The sequence below is a fragment of the Mesoplodon mirus genome (assembly GCF_964341445.2).
Source record: "Mesoplodon mirus genome assembly, chromosome: 9".
NCBI classification, from domain to species: domain Eukaryota; kingdom Metazoa; phylum Chordata; class Mammalia; order Artiodactyla; family Ziphiidae; genus Mesoplodon; species Mesoplodon mirus.
The window spans coordinates 82,568,113-82,594,127 of NC_138985.1; the positions used below are offsets into that span (position 1 = coordinate 82,568,113).

The 26,015-nt window shown below is 38.6% G+C and overlaps 1 protein-coding gene across 2 annotated transcripts in view; it reads left to right on the forward strand.

Moving 5' to 3' along the window:
• MET (MET proto-oncogene, receptor tyrosine kinase) overlaps nt 1–26,015 on the forward strand; it is a 129,193-nt gene that overhangs the window by 80,313 nt on the left and 22,865 nt on the right. For both annotated transcript variants that reach the window (XM_082631958.1, XM_082631959.1), the window contains 11 exons: nt 265–399; nt 1,407–1,580; nt 6,649–6,809; nt 8,749–8,851; nt 8,963–9,099; nt 9,777–9,938; nt 10,704–10,803; nt 14,284–14,502; nt 21,459–21,605; nt 23,661–23,817; nt 24,015–24,155. In XM_082631958.1, the coding sequence (XP_082488084.1) occupies nt 265–399; nt 1,407–1,580; nt 6,649–6,809; nt 8,749–8,851; nt 8,963–9,099; nt 9,777–9,938; nt 10,704–10,803; nt 14,284–14,502; nt 21,459–21,605; nt 23,661–23,817; nt 24,015–24,155 (1,636 nt within the window). The remainder of the gene's footprint in view (nt 1–264; nt 400–1,406; nt 1,581–6,648; nt 6,810–8,748; nt 8,852–8,962; nt 9,100–9,776; nt 9,939–10,703; nt 10,804–14,283; nt 14,503–21,458; nt 21,606–23,660; nt 23,818–24,014; nt 24,156–26,015) is intronic.

Below are 26,015 nucleotides of genomic sequence, written 5' to 3' on the forward strand. Positions count from 1 at the left end.
TGATTGACTGGAAGATCTCCTTCCCTAGAAATCATTAAAAGATAACAGGCAAAACTCTGTCTTGGGGGTGCAGATGAACTGTCTTCAAGGCAGGAGATTAGAAGATGTCGTATTGATTTACAGTGAGATAAACTGTTGGGCCTATAGTTCAAACACCCATGAGCTCGTCTAATCTGGTATTACCATTATCGTCCACATTTTCCCCTGACAGTATATTTAAACTGAGCTTGTTGGACTAAGGGTACTTTCTGGTTTGTTTCTCAGGTTGTGGTTTCTCGATCAGGATCATTAACCCCACACGTGAATTTTCGCCTGGATTCCCACCCTGTGTCTCCAGAAGCAATTGTGGAGCACCCGCTAAACCAAAATGGCTATACACTCGTTGTCACTGGGAAGAAGGTAAGCCCTGTTCCCCAAGGAGGTTCCATAAATGTGGTTCCTCCTCAGTGGATATTTACAGCCAGTGTCATCTGGTCCTTTTTAACTTTTCTCTTCGTCTGGATTCACCTCTCTTCTATCAGGTTCTTTCCTGAGTATTCCAGAGATCTTCTGAAATCAAGTTAAATTTTTACTCAGGGAAGATTGGACCTATGTTAGGTCTCTTCATGATATGAACTTCTTCTTTTGTCCTGTATTTCTCAATGAGAAAAACAAACACGCAGAATGAGAATTACAGTCCTAAGGGTAGAACTCTAGTGCAGGCAGATAAACCCTGAGGTGTACCTTGGAATCTGACGCTGGCCAGTAATCCCTTTTCTCTGAGAGGAGGTGCATTTTGATGCCAGAATGATATGTAAACTTACTTAGAATTTCCCGGGGGCTCAAGTGTGTTTTCCAGCAGCTTAATTTATACTCTCTTGAGGGATAAATTGGGAGATTGGGATTGACATATACACACTACTATATATAAAATAGAAAATAAAGACCTACTATATAGCATGGGAACTCTACTCAATACTCTGTAATGACCTATATGGGAAAAGAATCAAAAAAAGTGTGGATATATGTGTATGTATAACTGATTCACTTTACAGCAGAAACTAACACAACATTGTAAGTCAACTATATGCCAATAAAAATTTTTTAATAAAATAATAAAAATAAAATCATCTCAGACAGAGCAAAATGTCCCAATAAATAGAACCTCTAACATTGCATGGTAATGCTTATGTTCACTGGACAGTAATGGTAACTTTTATCACATATGCGCCAACAGCGGAAGGAAGAAAGAAATTTGGTTTTTTTATTTTAATCACGTAAGCATTATTACATGATTGCACACATAGGTGCTATCCCTGTCAGACTCTGTAAAATTATATTTATATGTATCTTCGATGTACTTAGGTTTTATTAACAAGCAAACAAAAAAACCCTCTGGAAGCTCTTTCCATCACTTGTCTTCACAGATCACCAAGATCCCGCTGAATGGCTTGGGCTGTGAACATTTCCAGTCCTGCAGTCAGTGCCTCTCCGCCCCTTCCTTTGTGCAGTGTGGCTGGTGCCATGATAAATGTGTGCGACTGGAGGAATGCCCTGGTGGAACATGGACTCAAGAGACCTGTCTGCCTACAATCTACAAGGTAGAAGTCTCTGTCAGCTGTCATGTGTGTTTTTTGGAAATCATAAATCCCACTGATGGAAAAATTCAAAAATTAATGTACTCATTTAGGTGTGAGGCATCAGCCCAAGCACTGTCTCCCTCCACGTTTTTCTTTTTCTTTTTTTTCTGGCCGCAGCACGTGGCACGTGGGATATTAGTTCCCTGACCACGGAGCAAACCCACACCCCCTGCATTGGAAGCACAGAGTCTTAACCACTGGACCACCAGGGAAATCCTACCCCCCAGGTTTTTCCTTTAGGGTGGTGTTTGGGCACATGCCCCTGGGCCCTGCACTTGAAGTGCTGGCTTCACACTCTCCTTGGGCAGTTGCTCTCCCTTAGTGCTATGTGAATAAAAGAGTGGTGGCTAGAGAGCAATACTGCTCTCCATTTCCTCACACTGGGACCTGTTCCCTTCTGGCCTGCCCATTCTCTGATTCCTCACCAGCTGCTTTATCTACCAGGTACCCATGCATGAGCCTTCATCACACACGGGGATCCACTCATGGCATAATCCAGAACCCTAACCTGGACCGTGCAAGCTAGAGATCCCAGCCATGCTGGAGCAGGCAAAACAGGAGGTTTCGTTCTGTCTGACACATAGATGGTGGCTGTTTCATCACTGATGAGTCTAGAGGTTACCTCTCAGGGCAAGGTGGGAAGCAAGTGGATGGTGGACAAATGGGTGACTGTGTGCCTTCTCTCAAAGTTCCTGGAAGAGAAGTAAAAGCACAACTGGTGACTGCACTAACATCTATACTCTGTAAGCCAATCCATTATTTAATCCATTCCAAAACCATTTACTGAGTGCATAGCACACAGCTGGCACTCTTCTAGACAATGGGGAGATGCAGTCCCGGACAAGACAGAAGTGCCTCCTGCTCTTAGAGAACTGAACTTCTAGAAGTGGACTTCAGCCGTGACGTTGTAGCCACACTCTCTCTCTGTTGCCTTATTTACTTAAGCATGTGTTTGGCACTATGAAAATCTCCATGGCAATTTTTTTTAATTTCTTTCTTGATCCAAACACATTTTGCTTGAAGCTACTTCCCTGGTGAGGAACCAGTGTATATTTTCTCTGCCTACATGTGGAACAGTTGGACTTAGTACTAAGTAGTTCCTGTGAAAGATTCAAGTTAAAGGTCTTGGTTGGTCGCCTGTTTCAAGCCCAAGTAAACAAAGTGTACGAGTTAGAACAGGAACCACCCCCAAGAGCATGGCTGTTTTCATTTAGCTACGGTTTGGGGAAAGATTTGTACCGGGTGACTGTGCTTTAAACCAAATCATTTTATGTTAGGTGTGACACAGTTATTAAGACTCAGCTTGATCAGCTAGAGAATAAACTAGGAGATATTAAGAAAACAAATTTAAATCTATACTGTATTATTTATGCACTTTTTGTGTGTTTAATATATTTTTAAAACCACATGCAGTTTTATACGTTTTAAAACACGTAGCCGTGGCAATTTGAGACACCAGACCTCTGAATTCAGCTATTCCATGAAAGAGATATGGGGAGTGTGTGTGTGTGTGTGTGTGTGTGTGTGCAATTAAATCACAACAATTTCATTTTAAAAACAGCCAAGCTGATGTTTTAAATAAAGAGCAGGTTAAGAACTTGTACAAATGAAACATTTAATTTTGACCAATGTACCTCCTTTTATTAGTAATGAAAGCTATATTAAAATGGTTAAAAAACAGTAAATATTTTAGAATTTTCTAGAACTAGAGAATCTCTCATAATGTTTGAATCACGCCCCCCCCCCACAACCCCGCACCTTCCCTAACTCCAGCACCCTAGCTGGAAATTTTTAAAAGGTTGGACTGCATCGTGCACAATTCACTGAGGCTTGGGTGCTACAGTTAGAAAAAAACGTAATGCAGCTGAGTCCATAAATCCCTTTCGGTTCATAGTTGTTAGGAAGATTTCATGCTGCACTAGAGCATGACATTTAGCATTCTTACTGCAAAAAATAAGACAGATTATTCATCTTTTTCTTATCTGTCTTAAACGCTGCAGGCACAAAACCCAGCTAATGTGTAGAGTTTCACTTTCCAATAAATGTAAGTCAACCTGCTTTTCAAGGTACATGATGTTCAGTGGCTGAAATTCTTTGCAGTTCCACATATGAAATATTTCAGGATTGCAAGCCCATTATTTTGTTTCAAACATGTTATCTGATCTTGTACTTAGAGAGCAATGAAAAATGCTTCAGAAAAGGAAGAGCACTTTCCAATATATTCTGAATTTATTAGGATAAAACTGTCATTCTTGTAGGATTAGAGTTTAGTCCCAGTGAGACAATAAAACAGTTTATTAATTGATCAGAAGACTCAGATAAGAAGCAACAGCGATATCTTATGAGGGACCTGAGATATCTTATCTCACGCCTGCAATATACTGCCACCAATATATTTGTGACATTTACTGAAGAGACAAATTTTAATTTTCCAAGGTTTTTGGTGGTGGTGGTGGTGGTGTTTTAACTTTCTCACGTATATCCTAATGGGTTTTGAAAATATGATCATTTAAATCATTTTCACCTGTGAAAGGACAGTAGCTACTTTTGTGGCTAGCTCTACCCTATCCAGACCCAGCCTCTGTGGCTTTATGCCGGACACTCATTTCCTTCTCACAAAGTTTCTCTACCCTCAGGGTAACTCAGAGTTTGCCAGCCCATTGTTGGTTCTGTCCAAGGGTGTGTAGTCCAAGACTGCATCCTTCCTTTTCCCCTGGAAGAGTGAACGTTACCCCATAAGCTAAGGCAGTAAAGCTCAGATGCCCCCCTCTGATATTTCAGCCAGGAGAGGAAAGCTAAGTAGAGCTGGCTTTTCAAATCCTGATGATCTAGCAGAGGTTTTATAGTATCCCTTTCTGTTGCCAGCACACCAACCGAACAACTCTCCGTGTCTTTTCTGAAATCATCACCCAATCGCTTTGCCTTATATAGAAAGTGGTGATGAATGTGGAGTGACAGACTTCAATTTTTACATAGAAAGGGAGGAATCCAGACAGGGGAATCAGGCCAACATCAGCCTTGGGCTGTTTTCAGTGGGCAAGACTCCTCATTAAAAGAGGAAACAGCAGCTGTGTGACTGCCTCAGGCTGAAGAGAGTCCTGGAGGGTTAGATGTCTTTTTTTCCTCCTCCTGGATTTCTAACATAATAATAAACAGATATTTTTTTTCTAGCAGTTCTCATTTGGCTAGACAGGGACGAAGTAAGTTTTCATAAAAGGCACAACTGTGTAATGGATTTCATGGGTAAAATAGCTATTGTAAAAGCATTAAGCTAAGACTTTTGAAGGGGTTTGGCAACAAGGGTATGACTTTGGTTTGTGGTCATTTACTTGGGAGGGAAGGGAGTATTTGAAAATTTGTATTTTGCTAAAAGCTCTTCTAAATTGTAAAAGAATCACTTTTACACTTTCACTAACTTGTCTTTAGCAGATACCTTTACTGGCTTTTGAGTTGCCTCTGTAGCGGTGCTGTGTTTTCCCACCATTGTACTTTACAGCACAATTTACAATATGTACCCCCAAAAGAGCATTTCCTTTCTCAATTGTCACAAAGCTACGGAGGAGAAGCTTATTTTTAACATAGAAATTTGTTTTGTTTTAATAGTTTTAGCCTAAGAATAGTTGCTGTATAGACTTCATAAGAGCCTAATGCTATCTTATATCACAGTTGCCCAATTTTTATTAATGAATTCAAGTTTTACTTTTTTTTTTTTTTGCGGGGGTGCCGTGTTGGGTCTTCATTGCTGTGCGCGGGCTTTCTCTAGTTGCCGCTAGCGGGGCTACTCTTTGTTGGAGTGCGCAGACGTCTCACTGCAGTGGCTTCTCTTGTTGCAGAGCACGGGCTCTAGGCACGTGGGCTTCAGTAGTTGTGGCACGTGGGCTCAGTAGTTGTGGCTCGCGGGCTGTAGAGCGCAGGCTCAGTAGTTGGTGCAGCACGGGCTTAGTTGCTCCGCGGCATGTGGGATCTTCCCAGAGCAGGGCTCGAACCCGTGTCCCCTGCATTGGCAGGCGGATTCTTTAACCACTGCGCCACCAAGGAGGCCCAAGTTTTACTTTTAATACATCAAAGATGAGCCTGCAATAATAAAAGGAACCTATTACTTATTTAATACTGAGCCTGAGGAAAAAAAGTCAATCCTAGAACTGAGATGTATGATGATGCCAAGGGAGATAATTAGAAACATTGCTACAATACAGATCACATGTGGGGCTCTCTCCAATTCTGTTTTTATCTACTCCTAATAGAAATAATATATTGAACATATTAAATATTTAGTTTGTCAACTAACCAGCTGGTATATATCAAATAGTGACCATATTTAAAGAAAAAATAAAAGTGGCAGATTAGTAATAAATGTGAATTAAGTATAAAGGAATAGGTTCACTTATTCATTTGTTGATACCTGTTGCCTGCAATAGATGATTTATAGTGAGTGAATGAATGAATGGCAGATATGTATTGAATATCATATATGTGGTTGGTATTATGATAGCTGATAAATGCAGCTATGAAAACACCAGGTGCAGAAAGAGGTATTTTTACTGTGTGACTTTCTCCTCTGGGTGGGGAATACCATAGCAACATGAATGTAGCACACACGCAGCTGGCATACAGAGCAAGGCATATATTAGGGCTTGGCTTCTAGGGCCTGTAAAGGAGTTTTGATCAGAGTTCAATCTGAAGGCCCATGAAGGGGTTATAAGCATGTAAAAGTCTGGGCCCAAAGTGTGTCTACGCCCAAGAAGGCCCTTCATCCCCACGCAGGCTGAATCTGCTCTCTCTCCCATCTCTGGATCTCCTGAAAACAGCTTGCTTCATCAGCCTGTCAGATAGTTTTAATGTTTGTTCCAGATTCTCTGAAATTTGTGACCCTTTTTCCTATAGTGAAAATTCATTTTTTTCAGATAATGGGAGAAGGGAAAGATTTCAGACTCTTTGAGTATACATATTTTGTTTGTTTTTTTGTTTTCCACGCCTATGAAAGATAATAATATACTGGGTTTTTTAAAGTTCTATATTGTCCTCATAGGTTTTCCCAACTAGTGCCCCCCTTGAAGGAGGGACAACGCTGACCATATGTGGCTGGGACTTTGGATTCAAGAGGAATAATAAATTTGACTTGAAGAAAACCAAAGTTCTCCTTGGAAATGAGAGCTGCACCTTGACCTTAAGTGAGAGCACGATAAACATGTAAGGACATGAAATCGCTTGGCCAGGGTGTGCTTGGAAAACGGGTTTTGTCTTTGAATGAATCTTGTAAAACTCACCCCAAATGTCTATCTCTTGAGTTAAAAAGGGCCTTGGCCCATCACTCCTCTTGCGGATTTGTTTTGTTTTTAAAACTGTTTACTCACCAGGATTACGGAAGAAGAAAGGTGACATTACTCAGGTGAAGAAAAGAAGAATCTAGCATCTGGGAGTTTTTCAAGCATTTTTGTAACAACTCTTGAGAAATTGAGTAGATTTGAAAGAATAGCACTGTTCCATCTTTAAAGTCTTCAAATAAAGAGAGTTTCAAACAGCTTTTTCTATAAAAATCAGAAAACAGCTCAATATGGACCCTCTCTTCTAAATTCACTTTCTAAACCTCAGAAATGTAATGAAGCAGCTGAATCACACTTTTTTTTTTTTTTTTTTTTTTTTTTTGCTGTACGCAGGCCTCTCACTGCTGTGGCCTCTCCCGCTGCGGAGCACAGGCTCCGGACACACAGGCTCCGCGGCCATGGCTCGCGGGCCCAGCCGCTCCGCGGCACGTGGGATCCTCCCAGACCGGGGCACGAACCCGTGTCCCCTGCATCGGCAGGCGGACTCTCAACCACTGCGCCACCAGGGAAGCCCCTGAATCACACTTTTGAGACTTGTTGTTTATGATGAGTTTAAATTTATATTTACCTGATATTTATTGGCACTGTAATGGAGGGAGTGTATCTCATATAACCATTCCCAAATCTTGGGAAATAGCAATGTTATCCCTATTTTACAAAGATGGTAACGGAAGTTCAGAAAGGTGGAGTGTAGATTAGCAGAGGTAATCCAGAGGGTAAGACCTGTTCCTGTTCTACTGTATTCTACATGTAACTTCTATAAGATCTGAATCCCATAATGAACAGAGAACCCAGAAATTTTTAGTTATGTAGTAACAACAACCAAACATTTAAAGTTTTATAGTTGAACCTATTCTTTCAAGTGGTTATTTTATACCTAGTAGAATTCCTTTCAGGGTTATACGAAGATCTAAATCTACTCATTTTACAGAGGCCAAAACATCAATTAATGTCACACTTGTTTAGCTTAATGGCAAAACAAATTCATTCTAGAAATCCCCCTTGTAAGTTCTTGCTCATTGCATTGTAAATTAGAGCCTGTAAAAGTGAAACATAATTCATCCTCTTTTGTTTGCAGGGCAGAAATAGAGACACAGATGTAGAGAACAAATGTATGGACACCAAGGGGGGGAAAGTGGCAGGGGAGGTGGTGGTGGTGGGATGAATTGGGAGATTGGGTTTGACATGTATACACTAATATGTATAAAATGGATAACTAATAAGAATCTGCTATATAAAAAAATAAATAAAATAAAATTCAAAAAAAAGTTATTTAATAAAACAAATTATATTTATACTTTTTAGGATTATAGTAAGATTATTAATTCAAAAATAATTCTGTGGAAAGCCTATCACAATTTCATCATTTTTAAGTAACTTAAATAAACACGTATAACCACAGAAATGTATCTTTTGACATAATTTAAAGAGATTCTGCTTAGTTGTAATCAGCCCATTGTTTCATATGCTGAAACACCATTTCTCCACCTTAAGTATGCCAAACATTATGCCTATAATTGTATATTATTAGATTATTATGAACTTTTCAATTGGTGAGGTCTGCATTGATGAGGTTTAACATATCCTGTTTTGTCTGTATGAATAATACAAGACAGTCAATATAAAGTTTAGCATAATAGTACAGAAACAGAATTATACAATTTTCAATTCTAATGCTTACCTGTAAACTCTTCTTGCTATTTAGAGTAGTCAGCTCACTGTTTAGAGATAATGGCCCATAATATAAAACAGCCAACCCAGAAAATGCCTTTGGATTTATAACATATAAAACTTTGTTTTTTCAGGTTGAAATGCACAGTTGGTCCTGCAATGAATGAACATTTCAATATGTCCATAGTTATTTCAAACAGTCGAGGGACCGTACATTATAGTACATTTTCCTATGTGGTAAGTCTAGGCATTAATTTTCTCATGAACTAGGATATTTAATTATTACTTAATCTACTTAGAGTTATAAAATTAACAAATTATTTTGTTTTGTTTCTATCTCTCATTCAGGATCCTATAATAAAAAGTATTTCTCCAAGTTATGGTCCTAAAACTGGTGGCACTTTACTTACATTAACTGGAAAGCACCTAAACAGTGGAAATTCTAGACACATTTCAATTGGTGGAAAAACATGTACTTTAAAAAGGTGTTGTAGTTTATTTTTTGTTGCATCAGTCAAGACGGATTAATATGTATACCTAACAAATCAAGAAAAGATTGTTCTTCTTTCGTGGCAAAAAATCAAGATGTTTATTATTTACTCTCCATCTTACAAAACTTTCTCCTTCCCAAATCCATCTACTCCTTTTTGCTGGTTTTTCTACCCTTCCCTTATGGTTTATTAATTCCACTTTTAAATTTTGTCTTCCCATCCACCTTCTTTATTGTTATGCTTAGTATCCCACCTATGCTATAAGCTGTGAGATTCTGGTAATTGACAATAAATTAAGATAAACATTTCCATCAAGATTTACAATTAGATCAAATCACTTTGGAGAGGTGAGAAGCATGAGGGAGATTGGGTTAGGAAGTTATGTTTCTGCTTCTTAGATTTGGGAGAGCTCAGTTTAATCAAGTGCCAAAAGGATACTTTAAAATTGCTTGAAATCCCAAATATTTCTAAGTCAAGGATGGCCTAAGTTTGGGATCCACTCAATTGTAAATTGACTACAATTTCTAGATTAGAAAGAGTTTTTTTCTAGACCACATCAGGAAATTCCCATTTAGGAGCCACTGACTGTTACCCTTTTGATTTATGTATATAATTCTAATACATGTGTGTCTCTAATAGCAAAGGTCCATTTTCTTAATTTTTTTGTTCAGTGTTTCAGATAGTATTCTCGAATGTTATACCCCAGCCCAAAGCACTCCAACTGAGTTTCCTATTAAATTGAAAATTGACTTAGCCAACCGAGAGATGAACAGCTTCATTTACCGGGAAGACCCCATTGTCTATGAAATACATCCCACCAAATCTTTTGTTAGGTAAGTAAAAGCTTCTGATGGGTATAAGAAAATAATGAACATGAGGATGACTGGCTGTTGAATAGTCAAAAGGAAGACAGTTTTATCTCTGGATTTGATACTGTTGCATTTTTTTTGAACGCTACCTTTCCAATTCGGGAGTGAAAACTACATTCAGGCTCTGAGTACAATTTGACCTTATCAGTGCTAGTTCATGCCATTTTATCCTATTCTAAATAGATTTCATTAAAACAGTTTAACTGGACATCATAGTTTTGATATTTATGCACTTATATTATGTACATTTTAATTCTATACTAACCTTAGTGCGTAAAAGTGGAATCACCTTTTTCTCTTCATTCTTCAGTGTATTTTTGCCCTGCCTACTTTACACACAGCTTTTCCCTCTACCAGACTCCCTCTGAAACAATATCTCATTGGACCCAATTCAGTCTGCCTTGTTTCTGTTAATTCTATCAGTCTAGCAACAACAGTTAAGTTCATTTTTCCTTTGTATTTTTTTCAGACAGGAAAAAATATTTCTTTTGCATATTTTCTGAATAAAAAGACAAATGCATTTCTTCAGCTTGTGAAATATGAATTTTTAAAACACTTTCAAGTTAAATAAGTTATTGCCAAAGAAAAACTACCACTGAACTTTCATTTGACTTTGGCTGTGACTATAACTTGCAGTCACTACATGTGATTTAATTTAATTTCTCTCTTAAAATACTTGATAGAGAAAGAACCTCTCAATATTGCTATTTTTCTATTTTATTTTGCCAGTGGTGGGAGCACAATAACAGGTGTTGGAAAAAACCTGAATTCAGTTAGTATCCTGAGGATGGTAATAAATGTGCACGAAGCAGGAAGGAACTTTACAGTGGTAAGTCCTCTGAGTGATAGTTGTGCTTAGAGCTCAGCATCTCTGCTTCTACCACCAGCTTTCAGGGTAGCAGAGACATTTCAGTTTTGCCTTTAATGTTTGCTAGTTATCTTCCTTGCAGCATAGGTCAAATAGTATTTTCTATTCAACAGCTAAAATTATCTAGTCTCAGGCTAACATTATAAAACACACACACACACAATATTTAGACACAAATAATGATTATCAACTTGAGGCAGTGTTTTTTAAAGACAGTCAGTACAAGGGCAAACCACATCATTCCCTGTCTTAGTTCAGGCTGCTATAACAAAAATACCATAGACTGGGTGGCTTACACAACAAACATTTATTTCTCACAGTTCTGAAGGCTGGTAAGTCCAAGACCAGGGTGCCAGCAGATCTGGCTGTCTGGGGAGGGCCTGCCTCATGGTTTGCAGATGATTATCTTCTCATTGTATCCCCACATGGAGGTGAAAGAAAGAGGCAGCAAGATCTCTTGTGTCTCTTCTTATGAGGGCACTAACTCCATCATGAGAACTTCACTCTCATGACCTACTTACCTCCCAAAGGCCACGTCTCCAAATACCATCACACTGGGGATTAGGCTTCCAACATATGAATTTGGGAAGGATGCAATCATTCAGGCCATTGCATTTCCCTATCCCCCCCTTTTTAATATCCCATAGAACATCAACCCTTTTGCTTTAATAAAACCCTTGGGTAAAGCCTCTAATCTTGCCACAGCATCCTTGTCTTCCTAAGTGGTACAGTGTTTTCTTACACATCCCTGCTTCTTACCATTCCTCTTGTGCCTTGGTTAGCATGTTATCAAATAATGAGAAAGAGCATTAGAATATTTATGTCCTAGATTGTGTATGTTGTTTGGTATTTCTCCACCTTTTTTCTTTTATTTGCAAGGTCAATCAGAATTTAACTGAATTCCTCCTTAAAAGTGATTGACCTATTTTGTGCTCTAACAATTTTGGGACATCACATTAAAATGGTAGTTTTACTTCAGACCTTAGGAAGTTTGGAGTTATTTACAAAGATTTCATATTTTTGTTGTTTTTCTTTGACATAAAATATCCATAATCTAGTTGGACTTGTACAAGCAACTTAGAATGAAAGTTCTAAGTGCCCCCTCTCAAACAGGGGCTTGACTGGGGAGGCAATAGATTGAATTACAGCACTTCCTTTTAGATTCCCATCCAATATTTTGTGAAGGCTAAGACCACAGTGTGCTTTAATTACAAAAAGCAATTTGGGGCTAAAAATGTCAAGCCAAATCACCAAACAATAAGGTCGTCTCAAATGAGATTTTTCTTGACCTTCTCAATCAGCCACATTGCATCACCTCTAAAGAGTATTATTAGATTTTTATAATATTCCTGAGAGATTGTACTCCAGGGAGTCACCGTATGAAGTAGAGAGCTTTGAAACCAATCCCCGCACATGGCCACAAACAAAGTTAGAACACCGCCACTATTAATTTAAAGGACATCGGCTCTCCACAGCCAGGCATAGCAATTTTTCATTAACCTATAAAAATAGCAGTAACCCTCTTTGGTGTTGGCATGTGACTTTTTAAAGTAGAAATCTGAGAAATTATTAGTTTATCTAATTCACACCGAGCCTGCGTTATTGAAATAATGGCTAAGTTTTCTTCCTTCTCCCTCACCAGCATTATGACATGTGGCATCATTCATTCATTTGTAATCAAATAGTTATTAAAACCTCCTAGATGTGCCAAGGAAGATTCAAACAATGGTAGAAGATTTAAATCTTATCTGTTTACATATCTGGAAATGTAAACTTCTCTTATTTTAGCCACAAACATATTAGTACAATAGGACAATGTATTCAAATTGGACAGGAATGAAAAATTCAGTGGGTCTATTTGACTATTGTTTGTAAAAAACCTCTTAAAGAGACGTGTGTTCCTTCCATGTTCCCTGCTTCTTATAGAATTTGAAGCTGACCATGATGAATTGAACCCATTCATTATTTAACAGAGAAAAACTCTTGGTCAGGTTTGACTTAGATATACCATCCAGCCACAATAATTTTTAAGCCTAACAAACTCAAATATTTTAAAATAAAAATACTAATCACCTTCTTAACAAAATGCATATTAATTTGTTAATATGCATTATGTCCCAGAAGCCAGCAGTTTATTGTATAGTTTTCAGATTTCTTGTTACGTAGAGAATTACCGTAATAGCAGTAAAATTGTTCATTTCCTTTTTTTCAAGATGATAGAATAAATAGCTTTTAGCATTATAGTATGGATTTGATACAAAACTAAGTAATATTTTATTCATATTATATCTATGTATCAGTTTTCTTTATCTGCTTATAGCACATATTTTTAATGTAGGATAATTTTTTAAATTATTTTTAAAAGAAAATATCAAATATCCAATTTTGTTTGTGCTTTTTATGTATATCCTGAGTCCTTTTTCTATTGTGGGCATAAGTAATTGTTTTATCTCCAACTCTGCTTGTCAAAGAAAAGGAAATATGAGGGATGTTGTTGCTTGTTTGTCTTTTCCTTGGGGGAAAATTGCAACCATTTAACCTTAAACGTGCCACTTTGTGTTGGTGGTTTAGTCTAAGCACAATCAAGAGGAAACCACATTTTCCAAACTTCTATAAATCAGAATTACAAAGGGGAAGATTTGAAATGAGAGATGAAAGGGCATGAAATAATAATAACAGAGCCTTTGTAAAATAGCATAGGAAAAGATTTACCAGTAGAGAATACAAAGTGAGCAAGAAGCCATCCAGTGTGGGAGTTATGTGAATTTTAGGGTCAGTGGCCTAGGATTTATGTTCCCTGCTTTGCCACTCGGAGCTGTGTGACCTGGTCTGATGACATCAGCTCAAAAAGCTCAGTTTCTTCATCTGTAATTATGTGTGTAATCGTAGCACCTACCTCATAGGATTATTGTGAGAATTAAATGAGACCAACCTTGTACTAAAGTGTTTTGCACAGGACTTGGCACTCAGTAATTGCTAGCTTAAAACACACTAATAAGATGACCTGTATACTCTACCAAATGTAAAATAGATAGCTCGTGGGAAGCTGCTGCATAGCACAGAGAGATCAGTTCGATGCTTTGTGATCACCTAGAGGGGTGGGATAGGGAGGGTGGGAGGGAGGCTCAAAAGGGAGGGGATATGGAGATATATGTATACATATAGCTGAGTCACTTCGTTATAAAACAGAAACTAACTCACCATTGTAGAGCAATTATAGTCCAATAAAGATGTTAAAAAAAAAAAAAAGACCGTGTTGTTTAGAGAATCACATCTGTCATGTTTCCAGAAATGTGTCCTTCAACATTAGGAAGTTAAATGGAGATTTTTTTCAAAATTGTACATTTTCAATTGATTGTCTGAAACAGTGAAATGTGAAAGTTGCTATTGATGTTGTCAAGCTATGTTCTGTTTACAGTGGATAATTGTGTTTTACTATAGGCATGTCAGCATCGCTCTAATTCGGAGATAATCTGCTGTACAACTCCTTCACTACAACAGCTGAACCTACAACTCCCCCTGAAAACCAAAGCCTTTTTTATGTTAGATGGGATCCATTCCAAATACTTTGATCTCATTTATGTACATAATCCTGTGTTTAAGCCTTTTGAAAAGCCAGTGATGATCTCAATAGGCAATGAAAATGTACTGAAAATTAAGGTAAGAAATGCTTAAAATCATCTCTTAAATCATCAACTTGCACCTAATTGACTTCATAGCTATGTGAATAAAATTGTTGTACTTGGTCATTATCTTCTACTACATCGGCAAATATCTAAGCTCTGAGAAACAAATCTTTTTGACATAAGACTAAAAGGTATGTATAATCATGAACTGCTTTTAAATGAAGCATTTAAAAACTCTTTCTTGTGTATATATTAAAAAATAGTAAATGTGAGACACAAATCCATTAAAGTTGCCTATGACGTATTATTCTGCCAACGTTATATATTTGCCTGGACACCTAAATGTGCTCATTATAAGATAAAAGGTAAGAGTCATGAAAGTAAACGCATCAATTGTAGTTCTGTACTTCCTTCTAATTTGGAATTTTGTATCTGGATGTGGTTATCTCTAAGCTGATTTATAAATGGAGCTGGATTTCCTCTACCTCAGAAATATATTAGCCTCTAAATATAATTTGATTGGACAGGAACAGATCATCTTTTCTAACCCAGCCTGTTGCAAACAAAGAGTACTAAAACCCAGAGAGGTTAAGTGGTTTGACAAGTGATCAGATCGTGGCAGAACAAAGTCTAGAATACAACTCTTTTATGTTGCTTCAGTCACTTTTACTTCAAATAGTAATAAAAGAGGCAAAATGATCAAAACTTTAGTTATCTGTAGCCCCAGTCTCTAGAAACAACAAAATATTTATGCTTCAACATGATGTTTTAGGCATGCAGAATTTTCCCCCCGAAAGATAACCTGAATGCAAATATGAACAAACACAAAGTAATACAATAGTCCTTGTTTAGATGTAATATAAATTCCCAAAGACCATCTCCATCTAAGTAAGAATATGTTTCTACTAAAATTTTCCTGCTTTTTCAACAAGATTTTATCTACAGCCAAACCCATGCACACGTTCGTACTCATACAAGTTTACTAACCTCGCAATTGTGTTTTGTACAATAATTAAGCAAGCCCAGCGTGAAATTGAATGGAAGCCTGCTTCAACGAACAGCATGTTTACCATAGCAGAGTTCTTTCATCTGCTTCTTTAATTAGTTTTAGAAAGGGAGAAAGAGCTTTTATCACTTCTTTTTTTTTCAATAAAATTAATCTAGTGTGACCTTTTGCTTTCAACAATTACTGTGTTTGCCATTTGAAAGATTCCATTGGATTTTTCTTGATGAAAACAAAGGTTTATTTGCAAATATTTTTACACCCAGATAAACTCTATTTTTCTCTTCCTGTATCTATGATGGAAGGATTAGAGAAGAATGGTTCTTTATCTACCCTTTCAAGCAGCCTTATATGGAGGAGAAAACTCCTTTTTCTGTAAATTACATACCCATTATTCAATGTCCTACAAAATTGTTGGACCAAGAAAAGTATGATTTGACATCATCCTCAGCCTTTCAGTGCTGTTCCCAACCTGGCCCAAGAGGCCTCCGGAAACAGTCACAAGAGACTTTCTTTTCTTGCCTATATACAGATTGACTCTTTTCTCTAACAAGGGTCTAGCACCTGTCATGTCACAGAGTGGCAATCTGGGGAAAAAAGGAACAGTTCTGGGGGACTATTTTGGTGTCATGATTCAGTCTTCTCCCATATTCCATTTTACGTATGTGTAAGAGGAAATCTAGTGTAAGAGAATCTTTGTGTGACAGCAGTTTAACCCTTTATCAATTTCTAAAGTTGATCACATTAAAACCTCTGCCTCTCTGAGGGCAGAAACAAAGAAACATAAAGCAAGAGAAAAGAAAAGAAAAAGCCTCTTCTGGACAAGCAGTGAACTGTTTTTTATCAAAAGAAAGGGTGTCATTTTATTTCATGTTGTGCTTGTTCAGTTACCATTCAAAACATGAATGTGAAGTATGTTTGTGTTCCATCAGTGAAAGCACTATGGAGAGAATTGTGTTTAGAGTGAGATTTGCTTCTTGTTGCCAGGAAGAGTTCGTGCTCCTCAAGCAGCCATGCATACAAGAATTCCTTGGCTAAAAAGAGACTGTGATAGTTTCCAGCCCTAGTTGTGAGAATTGGCTTAGTCAATAGTTGGTGTAATGATTACACCATGGCCAAGAGGGTCAGCCAAGTTTGGATCAAGAGAACATAATAGAGATCGGGGATCAGTCATTCCTCAGGACTAATCAGAAACCCCATTAATGTGGGAGGTAGTTTCTATCCAAGGCTTAGGCACCAGCTGTGGACAGTGGTCATCAGAAGTAGACATCTAGGGACTTCCCTGGTGGCACAGTGGTTAAGAATCTGCCTGCCAATGCAGAGGACACGGGTTCGAGCCCTGGTCTGGGAAGATCCCACATTCCACGGAGCAATTAAGCCTGTGCACCACAACTACTGAGGCTGCGCTCTAGAGCCCACGAGCCACAACTACTGAAGCGCCTGCACCTAGAGCCCATGCTCCACAACAAGAGAAGCCACCGCAATGAGAAGCCCGTGCACTGCAACGAAGAGTGGCCCCCTCTCACCGCAACTAGAGAAAAGCCTGTGCACAGCAACGAAGACCCAATGCCACCAAAAATAAAAAATAAACAAACAAATTTATGGGAAAAAAAAGAAGTATACATCTCTTTAGGAGTGCACATTAAGGTATGGTGTTCATGTCAACAACAGCTCACATTTGTGTGGAATTTTAGTTAAACAATACTTTGACATATGTTGTTTCATTTGAGACTCATGTGGACTTGTGAGGTTGGGAGGTCAGTGATAATCATCCCCATTTATAGATAAGTAAACAGAGGTTTAGAAAGATTAGGTAATTTGTTTTGGGTCATGTAGGGAGCAAACAGCATAACTAGGGCTCACACTCAAATTTCTTGATTCCAAATTTGGTCTTCTTTCCACTACATTACAAAGGCTTTCATATTAACTTTCATTTCATGTATACCAAAATACCTTTCATAATAGAGAAATTTTCAATCATACAGTACATGGATAGCTATACAATCCTTTAAGTGAAATAGCTCTAAACTCTTTAAAAATATCTAAAAGTCAATTCTGTTGAAAGAAACCCTGAATTTTTTCCTAATTATCTTATATGACTTTTTGTTCATGATCATATTTTATGGAAGCTAGAGAAGCACAGTATTTAATGCTGGAACTAGGACTGCCTGACACTGCCCTGGGGCTTCATCTTATTCTGGAGCATATAGATATACATGGTAATAGAGATGCTTCAGAAGTCCAGTTTGGAGAAGCTGGCTAAAACAGGAAAAGCAGCAGGAGGATCATCTAAGTCAGGGAACAGGGACTCAGGCTACGATACTAGGAGCATAAGATCAAAGATTGAGAGCTCAGTTAGAGGCCTGTGTCAGTGTCTGGGCATCAGAAGGATCTAGAAGGGAGAGTAGTTCTGAGCTAACTCAGTCTACCTGCTGCCCAGAGCCAGCTAGAGTTTTGTCTTCCTCCCACTTCTGACTAAGATACCTGCAATTGTAGGCCCAAACCCATTCACAACCACCGTGAGGCCAGTTCTGTCTCCAGACAGGGTAGAAATGAAGGGCTCTTTTCTTAGAGGTCATTTGGTCCAGTGTCAAGACCTATTCTTATTGATGGTGCTCATAAACTAGTACAGTTGACCCTTGAACAACACAGGTTTGAACTGCACAGGTCCACTATATGCGGATTTTTTTCAATAAATACATACTACAGTCCTACGTGATCCATGGTTGGTTGAATCTGTGGTTACAGAATCTCAGATACAGCGGGCTGACTGAAGTTATACGTGGATTTTCAACTACACGGGGGTCAGTGCCCCTAACCCCCCACGTTATTCAGGGGTCAACTATATTTCCCTGTGCTACACACTTTAATATGCATTCTGTGGGGGAAAAAACCCATATTCCAGGGCATATAGACAGCACCTGTGGTATCCCAGTACCCCAAGTAGCTAATGAAGAAACCAGTTTAATTTTAGTTCATCCAGCTTTTCTCAAAAGACCTGGGAACTTTTTTCCCCAAATGCCTGTTAATGTCCTGTGGACTTAGTTTTGAAGCTTTCTGTGTTGGTTCTTTGGCCTAGTTCCCAAGCTGAGGGGGCTTATATCCTCTGGATAAAGTGTAAATGTCCCTCCACCACCACCCCACCTCACTGACTTTCTATTGCCAGCCTCCCTGGACCGTGGCCTGGCTGAGTCCTGCTACCATTCCCTCCATGGCCTTAACTGACTTTCCCAGACTCAACATTGTGGCCCCCTGGAGGCATGAAAACTTGCAAGACCCCGCCTGTTATAATGCTATTTTTCAAATCCTACCCACTTCCACTCCTATCTCCTCTGCTCTGTAACCAGCTCAGACATGGGTTCCCAGGCCTGAGTCCTAGATAGAAACATGTCATACCTGGCCAGAGTTCAGAGGAAACGGACAAGGGACATCCTGATATGACAGAGGAGTAACAGTTTTTCACTTTAGAAATATATTCATTTAAACATTACAGTGAGGGGAAGAAACTCTTACTCATCTTTATATTCCAGAGTTTTGTCTAACACACAGTAGTAGATGGTAAGTAGATTTGCATTAAATGGAATTTATTTGCTTCATGACCAAGTCCCTTCTTGAACCTTAGTTCTCAATGTGTAAAGCAGGAATGACCATAATACCTACCTCAGGGAAGTGTCTTTGCAGGATAAAATGAGATAATTATAACTCTAAATTGCTCTATGGGTGTAGGGGATTAAAGACCAGAAAGCTCCTTTTATTTTGCTTTATTTAAAAACCTATGTATTACTGTTTTAATGACTGAAGAACTAATCCAATTTTGTAAATATGTTCTATTTAATAATAGCTAATATTAAATAGTAAAAAGTAAATAATAAAATTTCTAAACATAAACATTTTTTTCCACAGCTCAATAAAACTATGTTTATTTTAAATGACAAAAACCAGCCTATACCTTTTTTTTTTTTTCCTGATTCGGTCCCCTCTGTTATATAGTAGTGGGCTTCCAGTATCAGTTTTTTGATATCTTGGATTGTAAATTTTTAAAATAATCACTATACAGGGCTTCCCTGGTGGCACAGTGGTTAAGAATCCGCCTGCCAAGTCAGGGGACACGGGTTCAAGCCCTGGACCGGGAAGATCCCACATGCCATGGAGCAACAAAGCCCGTGCGCCACAACAAGAGGAGCCACCGCAATGAGAAGCACGCACACCGCAACTAAGAGTAGCCCCCGCTCGCTGCAACTAGAGAAAGCCCTCGCGCAGCAACGAAGACCCGACGCAGCCAAAAATAAATAAATTAATTAAATTTTTTAAAAATAAAATAATCACTATACATATAAAGCTGATATTAATTACTTATGTAAGTCACTAATTATTATGCGTTTCTTAGTAGGCACAAATGAAAAGTGGTCTCGTTGTTCAGCTTTGTGACCTGTTTTTGTTTTAGAGAAGCTTTTAGGCAATATCCTAGGCAGCCCTGAGCCTAAAAGAAGGAGTATTGGAAATGTAAATGCAGTATGTTCATCCCTTCCCCCAGCCTTCATCATTATCTAAGCAAGCAAGACACATTTTAGTCATTCCCTCATAAATCAAGCCCTCCAGCTCTTTAATCTCTTTCCTTTGTCATTCCCTGAATTTCCTCCAGTATGTGAGCCAATGCCTTAGCCCTCCTCAGTCCTAACCAACAAGTTGTCATTTGAAGCCCCAAGGTGACTTATTAGATTTATGTGCTTCTACATTGACTTGCCCTGTGGGGCTGACCTGGTTCAATGGAGTACACATACTGCCTCTAGAAATATCGTAAGGATAGAGTTTGTCTATATCCATTTTTTTTAACTCCAAATTCATGTTAGAAAGAAATATTTTCTTCCAGCTTCTTTTCCGAGAATAATATTTGACCTAGCAATCTATCGAGATCCATATGAGACAATGTATGTAAAACTAGTTTGCCAAGTATTAAAGGTCATGTAAAACAAAGTGGGAAACAAAATAGCAGTACTGTAGTTGTTACTGGCTGCTCTTTGTCCCTAAGAAAAATGCTAATATGTTTTGATATTTCTCTCTCCTCAAAATAATGACTTTTTAATAAATAACCATACTCGGACTTCCCTGGTGGTGCAGTGGCTAAGAATCCGCCTGCCAATGCAGGGGACGCAGGTTCAAGCCCTGGTCCGGGAAGATCCCACATGCCGTGGAGCAACTAAGCCCGTGCGCCACAAGTACGGAGCATGCGCTCTAGAACCCGTGAGCCACAACTACTGAAGACTGTTCACCTAGAGCCCATGCTCTGCAACAAGAGAAGCCACCGCAGTGAAAAGCCCGCCCACCGCAACAAAGAGTAGCCCCACTCGCCGCAACTTGAGAAAGCCCACGTGCAGCAACGAAGACCCAACGCCAAATAATAAATAATAAAAATTAAATAAATAAAATTTTAAAGTAATAAATAAATAGCCATACTCATTAAGTCTTCATATGAGAAATTGTACCACTTCTTTACCAAGGCTAATTATTGGTTTCTTCCAACAAAACAGTGATATTTTAAATACCTAATGGTGACTTCAATTAACTAAATACGTCAAATTGAACAATGTTTTTAAAGCCCTCATGTAACTATATAATTGTTCAAAATAATCTAATCATGGGCTTCCCTGGTGGCGCATGGCTGAGAGTCCGCCTGCCGATGCAGGGGACGCAGGTTCATGCCCCGGTCCGGGAAGATCCCACATGCCGTGGAGCGGCTAGGCCCGTGGGCCACGGCCACTGAGCCTGCACATCCGGAGCCTGTGCTCCGCAACGGGAGAGGCCACAACAGTGAGAGGCCCGCATACTGCAAAAAAAAAAAAAAAAAAAAAAAATGAGTGTCAGAAAATCATGTGCTCTGGTAAACAACATGGCCTGTGTTTGCAGTATATTTATACTCCTTCACAATTGTTTGCATTCCTGCAAAACTGTGAAGTGTTAACAAGCTCCTTTTTCTTTTTCTCTTCCAGGGAAACGATATTGACCCTGAAGCAGTTAAAGGTGAAGTGTTAAAAGTTGGAAATAAGAGCTGTGAGAATATACAGTCACATTCTGAAGCCGTTTTATGTACGGTCCCCAATGACCTGCTGAAATTGAACAGCGAACTGAATATAGAGGTGGGATTCCTGCTTTCCTCTCATGGTGTAAATAAAGATGCCAGCGTAATTATGTCACTTGCAGGCTTGAAATAAATCATTAAAGCTCATTTGTCTGTTGGTTTTAGCTCATCAGCTCAGCCTTGCTTCTTAGTTGTTATTTTAGAAATAGTGAGGTTTTTATTGCACTATCTCCTTCCCAAGCTTCAAAGGGTAGATCTCAAAAGTCCTTGCTGGCCACGCTCCTCTCCATCATGCCACGTTCTTGCCGAAATTTTCTGTAATTCTCAGGAGAGATAAGGACACATTCAATACGGCCCTTTCCCCACCTCTCACCACTCCAGTAGCCAGAGCCAACAAACTACTGCCTGCTACAGTGATCTCAAATGCAGAGACCCATAAGTAAAAGAATATGTATGCACTGGATGAAGTAAAATAAGAATTAAACTATTTTACAGTAACTTCTTTCATGTAAACAGCTAAATCAGATAACTGGAAACCAAAGTGAGTGATTTTTTTTTCATTCTTTTTTTTTAACAGCTTTATTGAGATTAATTCACATACCATACAGTTTATACATTTAAAGTATACAGTTCAATGGTTTTAGGTATATTACATTATTAATTTTTTTAATTATGGTAAAATACATATAAAATTTGCCATTTTAATCATTTTTTAGTGTACAATTCAGTGGCATTAATTACATTCACAGTGTTGTGCAACCGTCACCACTATCGAATTCCAAAACTTTTTCATCACCCTAAACAGAATCTCTGGAACCATTCAGCAGTACTGTCACAATCCCTCCTCTTCCCCAGCCCCTGGTAACCTCTAATCTACTTTCTGTCTTTATGAATTTGCCTACTCTAGACATTTCGTATAAGTGAAATCATATAATATTTGTCCTTTTGTGTCTGGCTTATTCTACTTAGCAAGTTTTCAAGGTTGATCTATGTTGTAGCACGTGTCAGAACTTCATTCCTTTTTAAGGCTGAATAATATTCCACTGTATAGATACACCACATAAGGCTGAATAATATTCCACTGTATAGATATACCACATTTTGTTTATCCAAGAATGTGTGATTTTTAAAGGATTCCTGAAGTTTTCCAAAAAGTTATGAAATGGGAATGTATGAAAAAATTTTAAAATCGAAGAAGGCTGGGGCTTCCCTGGTGGCGCAGTGGTTGAGAATCTGCCTGCCAATGCAGGGGACAGGGGTTCGAGCCCTGGTCTGGGAAGATCCCACATGCCGCGGAGCAACTGGGCCTGTGAGCCACAGCTACTGAGCCAGCGCGTCTGGAGCCTGTGCTCCACAGCAAGAGAGGCCGCAACAGTGAGAGGCCCGCGCACCGCGATGAAGAGTGGCCCCCGCTCGCCGCAACTAGAGAAAGCCCTCGTACAGAAACAAAGACCCAACACAGCCCAAAAAAACTAAAATTAATTAATTAATTAATTTTTAAAAAAAGAAGGCTGAATCATGAGATAAGAGTTTGGAATTAAAAGGACCAGAAATCCTAAAAATCATACCACGTTAGAGCTGGTAGGAACGTCAAAGACTTCTTCTATGTATCAAAACTGAAATAAAAATATTCTGAGACTTTATTATCCCATCATAATAATAATATGATTACTACTTATGGGACGTCTCCCGTGCCCTCTACCCTACCCTCCAGGACAGAATTAATGTCCTGTTGTCTCTTTTTCTTACTATATGTTCATACTTCTACAGTACATATCATAGTGTATTATAATCATTTATTTTTGTGTTTGTCTCCCTTTCATACTTCAGTTCCTCAAGGTCAGGGGCTGATTTTTATCTTTTTACCCCCTAATACCTAGTTATAAGTACAAACAGCTATGCATAATGTAAGTACTTAAGTGATTAGTAGCCCCTAATTATTTGAACACTGAACCAGAATTGAGGAATGTCTTAATACTCTGAAGGCAATTATGCTACTTCTAGAACAGTAATAACCAGGTAGTATTTTGAGCCCAGGGAGACTGTGATTCAACTGTGTAGTGTATTTTGTATCTATCATGGCTAAATTCTGACTTTTATTTGTCATTTTTAGTGGAAGCAAGCAATTTCTTCAACCGTCCTTGGAAAAGTGATAGTTCAACCAGATCAGAATTTCACAGGACTGATTGTTGGTGTTCTCTCAATATCAATAATAATCTTATTATTACTTGGGCTTTTCCTGTGGCTGAAAAAGAGAAAGCAAATTAAAGGTGCATTTTTTGGTTATTGTTTGTTTTAAAGGAGTTGCCTTAAGAATACAGTCATTACAGTTTAAAATTGTCATAGATTCATGCGTGCGGTCTTATGCAATCTGTAAAACCCATGAGTTCTGGTCACTGGGTCAAAGTCTACTGGGGCCCATGATAGCCAAGTCTTTAACAAGCTCTTTCTCTCTTTCTGTTTTAAGATCTGGGCAGTGAATTAGTTCGCTATGATGCAAGAGTACACACTCCTCATTTGGATAGGCTTGTAAGTGCCCGAAGTGTAAGCCCAACTACAGAAATGGTTTCAAATGAATCTGTAGACTACCGAGCTACTTTTCCAGAAGGTATACTTTAGTTTATTGTTCTGAGAAATACCTATACATATACCTCAGTGGGTTGTGGCATTGTTGTTTATTTTTGGTTTTGCCTTTATATTTTTATAAAAATATAAAAGAAGTATTCACCTCTTCTTTGGCCAAAGAAGTATTTAATTTGACACAGAGTTACACAGCTCTTACTTTAAAGTGAACTCATTTACATATTATATGAGATTTTTAGAGTCTTTAAGCTCTGTTCTCACAAAAAGGTTCATTTTAAAATCATTTGAGCAAAGATAAGGTGTTTATCATCTGAGTGCAATGCTAAGAAATTGTGAAGCTCTCTTTAACAACCCAGGAAGAGTTAAGATAGGAAACATATTTATTGAAATAGAAGTTGGTACAGCTACATTTTTTTACCTGTTGATCCTCAAACATTTAAATTATACTTTTAGCCCTCCTTTGAAGAATTCTCAATGAACTGTTAGTACTCAGCCTTTTACCCACAGCATCCCAGGACTTGAATATATTTTTAGTCTTATCCAATAAAAACCTTCAATTATGCTATTTAAAAGGGAGGGTTAACATCATCTGTTTTGCAGAACATTAGACCTAATAATTGTCAGATTAGCCAGAGCATTTCACATTGTTTTATTTAAAATCTCCTGGTGAAAGCAAAATGTCTGTATTGTATCTGCTCCATTATCTTTAGAAGTTACAGGACGTGAGTCAAGTACAAGCATTTCCCTGGTTGAATATTTACCAGTGGATAAATAAAATGAGTCACAGACAGTTGAGGATACTGCAAAACTTAGAAGTTGCTCATCAAAACAAGTACAAGAGCAATGAGGCACTTAACATTTTAACTTTTTCAACACTTACTGCCTCTTACTTTTTCAAGTTTATGTTAGTTCTATAGAGATGTTCTATAGACACTGTTACAGACACTGTTATAGACATTGTCTTTTCCCACATGACTCCCTTTACCTTTAAGAATCCAAGCCCTTAACAACATGGACAAATCAAATCCAGTTTATAGTTTTGAAATTTAGATCTGTTTATTATTTTATATTCATATTTAATGGCTCTAATTTGAGATCTTCAAAATTCACAAGTAATTTTTGTAAAGAAGCATATTTAATCTTCCTCCAGCCTCATTACTCACCAGACTCTATCATCATTCCTAAGAAACTTGAGTTTCATCCTCTTTCCTACATTGAACCTACTCCTTGGAGACATGGAAAAATAAAATAGACAAAAGAAAGTTATCCAGAGAGAAGAATGAGGAAATGCACAGCCAGCACCTAATAAAGAGGCACCTACAGAGCTTCTCTCTGTGTGCGGTGGGGACAGCATCCTTATCAGTCTTTCATGCAGACCTAGAATTCTCTGTGTGTCAGACCAGAATCAGACACTGATGGTTTAAATTGGTTTGTGTGCGTGTTTGAACTTAGCCCAAAGGTCAGTACAATTTCTATGCCAGAGGATTTTTTCCTGTGCCTCATCAAGGATTTCCCTTAATCTCTGCACCTCTGAAAATTTAGAACCCTGATCTCTAGGTGCAAAGGTTTGAGAAGTGAAGGCAAAGGACCTGAGTTTAGAGAGGTTCATCCGGGGCCTCCCTGGTGGCGCAGTGGTTGAGAGTCCGCCTGCCGATGCAGGGGATACGGGTTCGTGCCCCGGTCTGGGAGGATCCCATATGCCGCGGAGCGGCTGGGCCTGTGAGCCATGGCCGCTGAGCCTGTGCGTCCGGAGCCTGTGCTCCGCAACGGGAGAGGCCACAACAGTGAGAGGCCCGCGTACAGCAAAAAAAAAAAAAAAAAAAAAAAAAATAGAGAGGTTCATCCGCATTTCCATCCCCTAGGAAAGGTTTGGAAACCCTGACTC